Source organism: Seriola dumerili, unplaced genomic scaffold (genome assembly GCF_002260705.1).
Source record: "Seriola dumerili isolate Sdu_G_001 unplaced genomic scaffold, Sdu_1.0 BDQW01000330.1, whole genome shotgun sequence".
NCBI classification, from domain to species: Eukaryota; Metazoa; Chordata; class Actinopteri; order Carangiformes; family Carangidae; genus Seriola; species Seriola dumerili.
The window spans coordinates 1,275,129-1,289,052 of NW_019174585.1; the positions used below are offsets into that span (position 1 = coordinate 1,275,129).

Sequence of the window (13,924 nt, forward strand, 5' to 3'; positions counted from 1 at the left end):
CATGGAAAGCCAATCAAATCAGGCTCCTTTGGGGATGACTTTGACATCAACACCCATCAACAGTGGAGCTTTTATTATGATGAATGTTGCTAATATAGAGAGAATGAGTCCTCTTCCTATTGATTTCCAGCTATGGTCCAATGGGAAATATGATCATGCAAGAAAGCAAATTATAGTCAGTACTGATCACATGACTGACGGTGCTTTAATGCAAAAATGGTTGTGTTTTTTTTTTTTTTTCTCCCCATGAAATTATTAGTTAACAGAATGCTTGTGTGTGGAGGCTGAGAGCGTGGCAACGACTGGAGGGGAGGGTGCAGAGTTAAAAGTCTCTTTCTGTCTCTTTTTGTTACAAAGACGTTTCAAGGCCACAGTGCAATCATCCTCTGTCACCTTGTGAATTCTCTGTGTGTCCTTCTTTTTTACCACTGTCATCAGCTGTTTCACTCTCCCCTGCCTCGTGCTTCAATCATAATCCTTCCGTCGTTCAATCGCACCAACAACTGCACCATATTTGCTTCATCCTCATTTTCAAACATACTTGCATGCATGTGCTCGTCCTTTTTTCCCTTTTTGTGTCAGTCACCACGCAGCTCCATCTTTCCTGCTAGCCCTTACAGTTTTTTGATGCTCCTCTCTTTCTGCTTCTTCCCCACCACATATCTTTTGAGATTTTATGTAAAATGCATCAGTCACTGTTCTCTTTCTCTCTCTGTCTTTCTCTCTCTCTCTCTCTCTCTCTCCCTCCCTGCCTCTCCCCTCTGCTCATCGTGTTGAAAGAAAGACAGAGTCGTGCTAATATTCCAGAGACTGAGAATAAGGCTCCACTGAGAGGTATGTGGCAGGCAGGGCTTATTAATGATAACAGATTGTAGTGTGTGAGCGTGTGTGTGTGTTTGTGTGTGTAAGGACATGAATGTGTGTGAGCATGCATTCCCTCCGATTTCTTGAAAACCTTAGAGCAGGTGTAATTGACAGAAAATCATTGCAAAGTATACAATATATACAACGGCCCTGTCTTCAGTGAAAACATTTATAACACATTGGTTAGAGAATATGTGATGAGATTTGTGTTACATTAAATTGTCATCATAACGGTCTAAACAGGTGATTTTAGCTTGGCGATATTGATCACTGATTCTATCTAACAGCAGAGAGAGAGGCAGCTGATCTGTATTCAGCTGTGGATACCAATCATTCACCGTCAGTTTCCATCTTAGTAATCTCTGAAAAGCTGCTTCGTCTTGTAAAAATCCCCAAACTTGTAAAAATTCAAAGATTTGATCACTGCACCGCATGGAATAACTTCTCAGTGGGATGCACTTCATATGAACTCATCTCTCTATGTCCAAGGCTACTAAAGTACAAGGTAGACCCTCTAACATTCAATCACAATATTTCCTTTCACCTTGAATCAAGGGATATAAATAATATATATATACAATATAAATTTTAAAAAAAGTCAGAAAAAAATTCAGTTTGCAATAATATAAAACAGTGAATGTAACTGGCAAATATTCTGGCATTTTTTTCTTTATACATGGTGATTGATTGACATTTTTTTTCAGCTGTACCTGAGTATCACACTATGTTCCGCATATTGTGTGATTCAGTAGCAACAGATGCCTGCTTCAACAATATGAACCCAGTTTGTGTGTTTATTACAGTTAATATACTGCTTTTTTATCAGTAATATTTGAAAGATGATAATTAATTTAAACCAGCCAAACAATCCTTAATCTGTCGTTTGTCTTCTGTCTATTTGTCTTTTCATACAAAAACATGTTCTCTGCCCGTATTTATTCAAAACCGCGGCCATTAGACAGAAAATCTAGGATCCAGTCTGGCAGCACTGATACTTACACAGTACCTGTCAGATTCTATCATCTTCCTCATCCTAATAGTCCAAATGTAGACTTTTCTTTGCCTTGACTGTGGGGATGTATTAACCACACCTGATTCCCCATCACGTCTGAGAGAGTGACTGTTCATCTGTATTTTGCTGCAGACGTCGATCCTTCACTGACAACACATGCAACATGTGTCTGTGTCTGACGCCTTATTTAGAACCACACCAAGCAGTCAGCAGAGAACGGGTTAACTTGCCAACAACTGGCGCCGCTTCATGAGCCAAACTGTCCATTTTAGGTGATAAGTTTGATACGTGCACCCACGCCGTTTGTGATTAATGTGAGTGGAAGTCATGTAAACACAGAAAATTGTGTCAGAGGAAGCTGTTAGCAGAATGTGTTCTTTCCAGAGATGCAGCTCCCATAGAAGATGCGGTCTGGCCAACATTTGCAGGCAAGCAGGCACACTTCTCTCATTTCATGTCAGCTCTCCTAAACCATGCTGCTCCCCGTTCAAGCTCTCAGTATTCACCTTAAGTCCACTCCATCACATCAAAAGACATCACAGGGGATTGAAATGTATTACAGTAAACAGGAGCGAGTAGATGACATGATACCCAAGTGGGGTCATCTGCACTTTGACTCTTGGCTTTCTATGTGACATACATACATACTGTATATGTATCACATCCCATTCAGTTGTTTGACACAACATGGGTAGCTTTACAGATCATCAACATTTCATCTGTTGCGCACTGTGCAGCGCAGCGGTGGTGTAGAGGTGAGTCAAGCCATTTTCAGTGTCATAATAGATTCACAGCAACACACAAGGCCTAGCTGACAGGATAATGATTACTCTCCTGAATCAGGTTGAAAAAACTTTTTGAGTCTCATAATGCAGGTAGGAGAGGAACATGTTGTGAGAGTGTTTTCAAAGAAAGAGGCAGCCCTTATAGCTGTGTTGTTCAGCTTCCTGTTCCTCAGCTATCTTAGGCGATACTGTTAGGTAGAAGTTGAATTTCATTCAATGTGAGTCTCCTTTTGTCTCCAGGATGTTGTAGAATTTAACATAAATGTGCTATTGAGCTGAGCTGGTAGACACTTGCTTCTCTAATGATTGAATTATTGATGAAATGTGTTTCTTCTGTGCTCTGCGTCTTAGGGAATAGCAAGTAGATCCACGATGTCTGGTAGAACCAGGTCTCCGGGGAAAATTCTAATTTTCTTATTATACAGTATTATCACCGAACAAATAAGAAAGAGCCACGCAGAGATGTGCCAGTGGGAGAGAAGAACCAAACCTGATAAATCATTCTGCTTGTCAGCAGGAGCCCAGAGCAAGACGCTGTTTGGGACTTCCAAAGCCAATACAATTGGATTCAACCCCACGAAGAGTAAAAGCAGTATCTGACATTGTACGCCTACTTAGTGCTCGTCTTTGGTTTTCCTCCTTGAAACAAGAAGCAAGTCGAAACACGGCAAGAAGCTGTCTTATTAGGCAAAATAACAGCATTGATTTTAAAGATTGAGGCCAGTCAGTTGTTGTGTGATCAAAGCATCTCCCTCCTTCTTCCCTCCCTGTTTGTCCTTGTCTTTTTTTCTTTCCCTCCTGCCTCTCTAGAGGAAAGTATCCAAGGCCATCCAAATGTATTTTTGGAAGGTGAGCAAACCCCTGGAAGTCCAGCTTCACAGGAGTCCTCTGAGACAAAGACTGAAGGAGGAGGAGGAGGAGGAGAAGAGGGAGGTCGCAGAGCCAGCATGACCAGTGTGGAAAGTGAAACGTCAATGTGCTCCATGGGCCAGCTGGGAAACACCATCACTAACAGTGAGTGGGAGGGAAGGAGAGTAAAGGAAAGACTCTTGTCTCATTTATTAAATTATCTCCTGTAGATGAATTCAGGTTTATAAGGTTTCACAGCTCTTAAGTTGACTTCTAATTTTCTCATTCAGTGGTGGAAGAACTATTTAGATCCTTTATTTAAGTAAATGCAGCAATACCACAGTGTTCAAAGTACTCTGATGCAAATAAAGCAGAATGTGAGTATTACTGGTAAAATATCCTTAGTAAGTATCAAAAGTAAAAGCATTCATTATGAATAATGAATAGCCCCAAGGTCCAGAAAGATGTTTTTTTTTTGTTTTTTTTAAACGTGTGCACGTAAGATCATTCTTTGTGGACTTCAGGAGCTCCTCTGTCAGCTTTGCCGCAGGACAAGTTATAATTTGTCCTGCTTCTTCAGTTCTAAGAAGCCTCTTGGATGAGATATGAAGGGTCTTAAGAACCTCAAGCAAGTCCAGTTGCCTTGGTACTGCTCTTAGAAGCTCTTAGAAATACCATGAACTGGACGACTAAGGATTGAAGTACTTCAAAACTGAAATTTTGTGTGTGTGTGTGTGTGTGTGTGTGTGTGTGTGTGTGTGTGTGTGTGTGTGTGTGTGTCAGTTTCCAGTAGCTGGTGGGGCTCCAAAAGACTGGACTTTGCTCTGTATTGCCCTGATGTGCTGACCGCCTTCCCAACAGTGGCCCTGCCTCACCTTTTTCACGCCTCCTACTGGGAGTCCACGGACGTAGCAGCTTTTGTTCTCCGACAGGTAGGAGAGCCTTATTGACAGCCTTACTGTTCTTCCTCAGCAGGTTTCACACTCAGGGAGAAGTACTGTCTAAATACTCAGCACACAACTACACATACTACACATTTACATTTTAAATGTTTTTTTTTAGCATAGAACACACTATATATGAAGTTTTGAGTTGATTTGTGTGAATTATAAGTATACTTTACTTCAAGCAAGTGTAGTCCAACATCATCTAAAGGCCATTTCATAATGACATTTCACAGCAAGACAAAGCTATTTGTGGGGAAAGAAACTGCTGACTCAAATCAAAAGTGGAGAGGTTTTCTGGGCACGTTGCTCTGAAAATAGATTAAAACAAAGTAACAAAGGACAGAACAACCCCAGTCTCTTTTTCAGGCTATAAGTTTGAATGTGTACTCCGTCTTCCTTGATGTATCAGTTGTGGTCTGCTCCAAGCCCACAGCCTCCAGGTTTGTTTGTTTGTGAGTGTGTTACATGTCGTTATAACCAAATGAGAGTAGCAGGAAGCCACTTCACATCACTGCATCATCCATTTAGCTCTGTTTCAACTGCTTTGAACTGTGTAATACTGTAAAGCACAACAAAACCATCAGTGAGAAACTTGAAGGAGGTGGGAAGTGAAGGCACTGGACAGAGGTGTTCAGTTGGAAACACCAACCGTTTCTGTTGTGTTAATATAAATCTGCCAATTTTTTGAAACTTATAGCATTTCTGGCAAGGAAGTGGCCAGAATCAACAGTCCTATTGTGAATATTTTAAATCAACTGGTCTTGACATGCAGGAATATTTTTAGTAATACGTTTTGTAATTATACACAGTATATGTTCAACATGTTTTAGATCCTCAGTGACTTTTCTCTTTTGCCATTTCTTTGAACCCAATGCTGCGACCTGTGGAGCAGCTGTTTTAATTTTTTTATTTAATGTCTGTGTCTTCTTGTTTCACAAACAACACAGCGCAGGAGAAAGATGCTGCTTAGTTCTCCAAGGGCTCCTTCTGCACACATGACTCACTGAATATGTTTTTACAAAAGGTCTGGCAGTGAGCCAGTAATGCCATCAACACTTGTAGCAGTGGACAGAGTCAGTTAAGAATTAAACAATGTATACAGATATTTACTGACGCATTTTAACAATGAATATCATGTAGTAAAGTAATTTCATGGTACCATCCTTGGTGAGTCATGACGCGTGGATTTATAGCTGAAAGCACAATACATGATGTAAAGGCCCATTTTTTACCTTGATTTAGCCTTGATGAGTGATTCAAGATTTTGTGATGTTCTGCAAAGCGAAGAGAAGGTCAGCACACTTTATCTTGTGTGGAAATGGTTGGGATTCATCTCACACCTCACAGTTGAGCCTCAGACAAGTGGAGGCTATTTTATCAAACGTGTACCAGCTGCAACAGCGTTAGGCTTGTATTGTTTTCACCTTCTGAGTGTGTGTGTGGGTGTGGGTGTGGGTGTGGGTGTGTCATTATGGCAAAATGTGGTCCTGGAGACATCTATTGTATTGGGAAGTACCACAGAGGCAGTTCTGAGTATTTTGGCAGGTGTTAATATGTCTGTCTGTCTGTCTGTCTGTAGAAGAATTTTGTCAGCGCGACAACAGTGCAAGATACAGACAAAACAATTTATGGTTGTGTAGTTGAGATCATAATGAAGGCTGAGTTTGAAGAGTGTGAATACTGACTACTCATTTAACAATGCAGTAATAATGTAGTAATGACTACTCAGTACCTGTGGGTTGATACGTCAACATGTTGATGGGCATCACGGCTGATGTGATCCCATAGCAAGGATGACTCCAGTTGATTTTGAAATCTGAACAAATCTGACTAGAATTCTGTAGTCATGCACTAAAAAGTGCATGACTTTAATCTACAAAAATTAATTGTGTAAACTCTTCTTAGGGTTAGTTTGGATTTGTCTGCAAATATGTTCTCAGCTTAAATTAAGTCTCCAGTCATTTCCATATTTCTTTCACCAACTTTCTTAATTCATAAGGACCCAACCTTTGATCAGAGGTCTTTTGGTGCCACCAGTGCACATATTTCTAGAATTAAACCATTTACCCACTGGGCTGCCCATGAATATATCCCATTTTTAACAGTGATTGCATTCACATGTAGCTTGTATTTGTTCATCTGTGATAATGACTGGGATGTCACCGAATCCTCAGACACCAACAAAGAGCAAAAAGAAAAAGTGCACCATGTCAGGTCCTATTAAAAGTCACTGGAAACACAGGCAGTCTTTGAACTTGATCATTAGAAAGCAGAGCTCCCAGAGGAGAAAAAAAGAAAGATTTCTTCATCCCGCCACTGTCTGCTGCAGCATGTCTTCTTTGGGAGAAAACGTGAGGGGAATAAGGAGAGCATGTAGGAAATAAGAGGTGCTATCAACGCCATCAGGAAGCTAATAAACATGAAGATCATTATTTTGGTTCAGTGGTTTTCAGCTCCACTCGATGCTTAGTTGTATTAAAGGAATGTCGTGGAATTTAAGGGCTGTGCAGAAAGTAATTTCTAAACCAAGCTTTTTTCAGTGTGTCTATTGAGAGAATGTCTTCCACTGTTTAAAAACATGGAGTGTCTAGACGTCCAAGCCACCCAGTGACTGACTCAGGAATTATATGCATGGCCTCTTTCAAGTAGGGAGCAGTCACTTTCTTTCGAGTATTCCAAATCACTCCTTAGCCCTTAGTCTGTGTCAGCGTTTCTCTTGTCACAATGGCTTTCCATAAGAATTGTGACTTATGATCCCTAAACATAACTGCAGATTTAATTTCAAGGCTTCAGGTGGTAAATCTTCCAAGTGATTGTGTATTCTTCGCCATCTCAATGTGCAGGAAGTGTTCATGTGAGACTAGTCAAGTCAATTTTATTTATATATAGTGCCAAATCATAACACATAATAATAATAATTAATAATTCAAATAAATAACAATTATAGCAGTGGGTGTTGAGCAGGATCTTGGGGCTGCCCCTCATCTGGCTTTCAATCAGGAGGCATAAATACTTGCAGAAAGAGACAGGAGGACAAGAAAGCACAAACCTCTGGGAGAGAGAAGAAGCTGAGTTAGTAACATGTACCAAGGGGAAATCAATATATACAGAGGGAGAGGTATAGAGGACAAGACAGGAGCTCAGTGCATCATGGGACATCCCCTGGCAGGACTATAGCAGCAAAACTAGGGGATGGATCAAGGCAAGCCTGAGCCAGCCATAACTCTAGGATTTCTCAAAAACGAAAGTTTTAAGGCTACGCTTAAACTTAGAGAGGGTCTCTGCCGCCAGCACCCAAACTGGAAGATGGTTCCACAGGAGAGGAGCCTGATAGCTGAATGCTCTGGCTCCCATACTACTTTTGGAGACTCTAGCTATATGATGGTGCCTGACCATAACGGGCTTTAAGGAGGATTTTAAATTCTATTCTGGATTTTACAGAGAGCCAGTGCAAAGAAGCTAACATGGAAGAGATATGATCTCTTATCCTAGTTCTTGTCAGCAATTTGCATCAACTGGAGAGCCTTTAGAGAGTTGTCTGGGTAGCCTGATAGTCAGGAATTCCAATTATCCAGCCTAGAAGTAACAAAAGCATTGACCAGTTTTTCTGTGTCTTGTACAGAAAGGATGTGCCTGACTTTTGCCATTTTATGTAGGTGAAAAAGGGCACTCCTTTTGCAATTTGCTTTATGTGGGAGTTTAAGGGACATACCCTGACCAAAGATTAAAGCTGGAGGCCAGAGCAATGCCATCCAGGGTAACCATAGCATTATTGTTGCTGAGGCGTTTGGAGCCAAGTACAATAACTTCAGTTTTGTCTGACTTTGATAGCAGAAAATTGCAGGAGATCTAAGTCTTTGTCCTTAAAGCAGGCTTGAAGTTTAGCCAACAGAATGGTTTCATCAGGCTTCATTGATAAATATATTTTTGTATCATCTGTATAGCAATGAACGTTAATGGAGGGTTTCTTCATAATAGTGCCTAAAGGAAGCATATATAAGGAAGTGGTCCAAGCATAAAACCTTGTGGAACTCTGTGTCTAACTTTTGTGTGCATGGAGGATTTATTGTTAATGTGTACATGCTGAAACTATCTGGTAAATAGGACTTAAACCAGCTTAGTGCGGTTCTTTTAATGCTAATCGAATGTTCCAGTCTTTGTAATAGGATGTGATTGCCAACTACTGTCTTGAGGATCTTAGAGAGAAAGGCCTTCCTGTATGTTATAAGACTATCTTACCAGACTAAGTGAGATTCTTCCAGTTTGGTGGAAACTCTTTTGTCTTATTACCTTCTTTTTTAGAGGAGCAAAAGAGTCAAAAGTCATTCCCACTGACTCTGCAGGACTATCAATAAAATGGTCAATTGGGAGGGACTAAAGTTAGCATAGGAGACCTCTTTTATATTGAAATGGCATTGAATTTAGTGCTGATGGAATCACTTCCATCAGTTAAGATACAGCACCATCAGATAGACATCTAGTGAAGACATTTTGCTTAATGGTATGTAATGCACTACACGTAATTAGATAGTGGTCTGATATCTGAGGATTCTGTGGAAAGACTATTAAATGTTCAATTCCGATGCCATATGACAGAGCAAAGTCCAGGGTGTGTTAACAAGGCAATTTAGTCTAATAATAAGAAAAAACAGCAGTGCGAAGTCTATCATTATTGACATCGAGATGAATATTAAAATCACCTACTATACTTTATCTGTACTAAGGACTAAACTTAATAGAAACTCAGGTAAAAATTAAGTCAATATGATGATCTGATATTACATTGTTTGTTAATACAGCTTCAGATGATCTAATGTTGAAGAGTCCACATTGAATTCTCCTTTTTGGCTGTACTATTGTAATGGTGCTGTTCATTGTTATTATGTTTTGTGATTTGAAAGGCTTGTTTGTGCATATGCCTGCTCCCATATACATCTGTGTTTATTGGCAGCTCATGCGATGTGACTGTGTGAAGACCCAGGAAGCGGACCATTTGGACTCGGCTCCATTCTCTCCCTCCAGCCCACGCGAAAAATGGCTCAGAAGAAGGACACATGTCAAACTAAGGGTAATAAATTAGTCAGTGTTTTTTTTTTTTATGAATATAGTTTTGTCCCAGTGTGCTCAGGTTGCAAAATCGCTAACAGAAATATGAATTTATGACCACTCAATTAATTTTTAGAAGCTCATATTCAAATTTTATGTGAACAAATTCATGAATATTTAAAAAAAAACTTTGGCTTGGATGCGAGATATTACACAACACACACACACCAGCATAAATAGTCTTTTCTGCTGCAATGGCCTTGCATTCATTCAAACTAAAAATAATGTTATCAATAACTCCTGAGGTTGCAGTGCTTTAGCCATGTGGTCTGTTTGGTAGCTGACTTTCTTAAAATACTCGTACACTTTCACCTTGAATCACTGAATTAGGCAGACACACACTTACCTGATGATTCTGAGCCGTGCAGAGTGGAACAATCAGGTTCACATTGCTATCCACCAAATGCTCCTTTTATCTGCTATTTTCTAAAGACTTAAGAATTTAGTGACTGCTTGCTTTTCATGAGGCAATAGAACAAGAACTGTGTAAGTAGAGTACCATGGAAACATATCTATATTTGGGTCTGTGATGGTTTTCTTTTTCCAGTGTCATCTTGTTCATGCCTCACCTCTGCCAAGTGATGTGTCTCTGATGTAAGTGCTTAAAGGAAAGCAGCTCTGACAAGTTGCTGTGTCCTGAATGCAATTCATTGTGTGGAGATTTAGAACTGCTCTGTGCTGATTCAATGTGGGCTCGGCCAGCTCATCTGCTGCAGAGTGATACTATTCAAGAGGCTTGGCATCCATTTCTGATCTTCCTCTGCTTGGTAAGAGGTCCTTGTCACAGCTGGAGAGAGACCACAAGTATGGCTGTTGTTTTTTTGTACATACTGCTCTTTCGCAGGCAGGGGTCTAAATCTCAGACTCATCTCTTCCACACTTTTGTCTGGTGATACTGAGGCACATGTTGCTTTCCTGTTGTCACATAAGAACACACAGAAAGTTCTTAGTGAACTGTGTCTGGGAAATCTAAGTCGATATTGAACCTTGTCAGGCCTCCTCATATCACATACGGCTATGATGTAATATGCACTCTGTGTTTGTGCGTGTGCACATACATGTTTGCTTTTTCGGCATGCTTGCCATCAGTGAGTAAGTGAGAGGAAGTGAGATGTTGCGCTGGCAGACAATTACCATTTGACAAAACTAATGCAGGATAACAGCTGGAAATGTTGAACTTCCTTGTTAGATGTCACATCCTTTAAATCAGTTATCATTAGCTGGTGTGGTTGTAAAATACAACCACAACATGGTCGATCACATTAGCACTTAGCAATATTTATTATGTGCAGATGCTCCACTTGTGCAGATGCTATTCTTTATCTACAGGGCAACAACCATGTTTCAGGGTGACTGCAAGGTGTTGGAAAAGAGCATGGATGCTGAGCAAAGTTCTCCAGGACAAAGTAAAGATTACAGAAATGGCAGAGAAGTCAGTAGGAAAATTACTGTCATGCTGACCCACAACATAGTCTGAGAATTAGACATTAGAGTGCTCATAATATGCTATTAAAATGCAACCATCTCTGCAAGAAGAGATTTAGGGATTAGTGTTTTTCTGTTGGCTCACTCGGAGGTACTCACTGCATGGTGAAATATGGAGAAAAGAACAAGACGAGAAAGCTTAATCGAGAGTTAACACTCTTTTCTCTAAGGTCGCACAGTATGTTCTTCTGAGGCATTGAAATCTGGAAATGCAACACATCAAAGCGGAGAAAACTTCAGCTATTTTCTGTCATGTTGCATGTCACCAAGGCTTGTAAAAACAAGTCATTCAAGGACAAACTCCAGTTGTGATGTTAGTGGAGCTGGCTGGTGGCTCAGGCAGACACCATACTGTCTAATCATGCTGGATGTCCACATATGATGTCGGCCCACGTCAAGTTTACTAACGTTTGAGCATGGAAGTTAATTCTTGACATTGGGAGCATTATGTGTGAAAATATAATCTCAGCTCAGAGTCCGCTTACTATCTTTTTTCAAAGCTTTCACCAACATCTCATGATCTTTATTTCAGAGCATCACATGAGCAGAGCCACACAAAGTTGCAAAGGGTTAACACTGTGATGTTATTGTCCTGAACAAAGTGTTTAATGCTCCATCTTGTTGTCTGCCATAGAACGTCACAGCCAACCACAGGGTGAATGATATCATCGCCACCGAGGACGGACCTCAAACTCTGGTTGGTCGCTTCATGTACGGCCCCTTGGACATGGTCACTCTGACTGGAGAAAAGGTGAAAAAGAGCAACGTGATTGATTGCTACTGATACAAGGTTTGTGTGTGAAAGACTGACTTTAATCTCTACGCGGTGACTCACTTTGTCCCTGTCAGGTGGACATCCTGCTGATGACACAACCTCAGTCTGGCCGCTGGGTGCACTTTGACACAGAGGTGACCAACAGCAGCGGCAGAGTCACATATACCATACCCAAGAGCAAGAAGCTCAGCCTGGGAGTCTATCCGATTAAAATGGTGGTCAAGTAAGCATCCATGTAGCATGCCCTTTACAGAGTGCTGCATTATCTAATAAGATGTAGCAATACATAGAAAAAGGAGAGATTTATTGAATTAGATCCTATGCCCGTGCTCTGTATAGGTGTATGAGCTTCTAGCTGCAGAGCGCAGTATAACGGGCGTCCTTGAACTGTCTAACAACCATGTAGTAGCAAATGCAGTTTCTCATTTCTTATGCAATCTCTCTCTTTTTCTATCCCAAGGGGAGATCAAACGAGTGCAGAGGCCTACCTGACTGTGTTGCCACGGGGCATGGAGTGTGTGGTCTTCAGCATCGATGGTTCTTTTGCTGCCAGTGTGTCAATCATGGGCAGTGACCCCAAGGTTCGCCCCGGAGCTGTTGACGTCGTCAGGTAACTGGCAGCAGCCTCTGAATGTGTGTGGGTGAGTGTGTGTGTGCATGTAAATGAAATCCACGTTAACAAAAAGGTTCAGAGGAATGTAAAAATTCAGAAGTGGCTATGTCCTCTTGTGAGCATGCCAACCATTTTACACATTTAAGCATGTCCTTTCAGTGTTAATGCCACTACTGAATAGCTTTGAAATGAGTAGCTTTTGAAACATCTTTGATGTTATGTATTCACATGCAGGCACTGGCAGGACCTGGGATATCTGATCATCTACATCACAGGACGCCCTGATATGCAGAAACAGCGTGTGGTGTCCTGGCTCTCACAGCACAATTTTCCCCATGGGATGATCTTCTTCTCTGAAGGCCTGGTTCATGATCCCCTGCGGCAAAAGACCATCTTCCTCAGGAACCTAATACAGGAGGTAGACCTCTGAGACAAACCAGTGTTTTGACATTAATCAGGCATTTAATCTTTCTTATAAAGCATATGAAACATTTTACTCTCCCTCCAACAGTGATCTTTCTATATTTCTCCTCCGTGTCACTCTTTTGCAAGCTCACAGCCATGGGTTATACTGCACTGAAATGCCAAATACATCTCTGACCGATTATTTTCTCTCTCACCAGTGTCACATTAAGATCAACTCTGCTTATGGCTCCATGAAGGACATTTCTGTTTACAACATGCTCGGCCTCAGCCCCTCACAGATTTATATTGTTGGCAGACCTTCGAAGAAATACCAGAATCAGTGCCAGGTGGTTCAATTTCCTTTTGTTGCTTTTATCTCTTTCTTTACTAGCTTTTCATGGGTTGAACTTTTTGGTCTTCCTCTTGTGTTTTCTCATTTACTCTCATCTTCTTACTTCAGTCTTTCTGATTTTCTAACTCTTTCTCTGTGCATTGTGTCTAGTTCCTGAGTGAAGGCTACGCAGCGCACCTCTCCACCCTTCAGTTCGGGCACAGAGCCAGACCCAAGAAATCCCCTTCGGTTCGTATGGTCCTAAGGAAAGGCTCATTTGGTCTCTCAGCGAAGCCTGACTTCCTGTGTAAGCGCACCCACCTGCGTAGGACCATGTCGGTACAACAGCCCGACCCGCCGTGCACACCCAACCCGAAGCCTGAACGAGCCCAGAGCCAGCCGGAGTCTGATAAGGACCACGGGGGAGGAGGAGGAGGAGCAGGAGGAGGAGGTGGTGGCGGCGGAGGAGGACAAGGTGCATGGGGACGGGCCTCCATACATCGTGGAGACACGACTCCCTGACGTCAAAAAAGAGATGGAAGGATTGCAGGAGGACAGAAGAAGAGGAGAACAAAGGGGTCTTAGTGTCTAGAGCCAAGGTGAGATCTTATTGTTTAAATGTGGGAGATTTAAAGTATAATTGCAGATTATAACAACATGTATCTTATTTTTGAGGCATTCTTTATTTTCCAGCTTTCTTATTGGTATTGTTACCTTCAAACAAGACAGGAAACACTAGCAGTCAGACGATT

The 13,924-nt window shown here is 41.3% G+C and overlaps 1 protein-coding gene across 1 annotated transcript in view; it reads left to right on the forward strand.

The window, feature by feature from the left end:
- Nucleotides 1–13,694, forward strand: part of pitpnm3 (PITPNM family member 3) — an 89,185-nt gene extending 75,491 nt beyond the window's left edge. The window contains exons 11-19 of the mRNA XM_022759723.1: nt 3,472–3,675; nt 4,294–4,442; nt 9,409–9,525; nt 11,683–11,799; nt 11,898–12,046; nt 12,284–12,433; nt 12,671–12,854; nt 13,060–13,188; nt 13,344–13,694. Coding sequence (XP_022615444.1) covers nt 3,472–3,675; nt 4,294–4,442; nt 9,409–9,525; nt 11,683–11,799; nt 11,898–12,046; nt 12,284–12,433; nt 12,671–12,854; nt 13,060–13,188; nt 13,344–13,694 — 1,550 coding nt within the window. The remainder of the gene's footprint in view (nt 1–3,471; nt 3,676–4,293; nt 4,443–9,408; nt 9,526–11,682; nt 11,800–11,897; nt 12,047–12,283; nt 12,434–12,670; nt 12,855–13,059; nt 13,189–13,343) is intronic.
- The last annotated feature ends 230 nt before the right edge of the window (nt 13,695–13,924 follow it).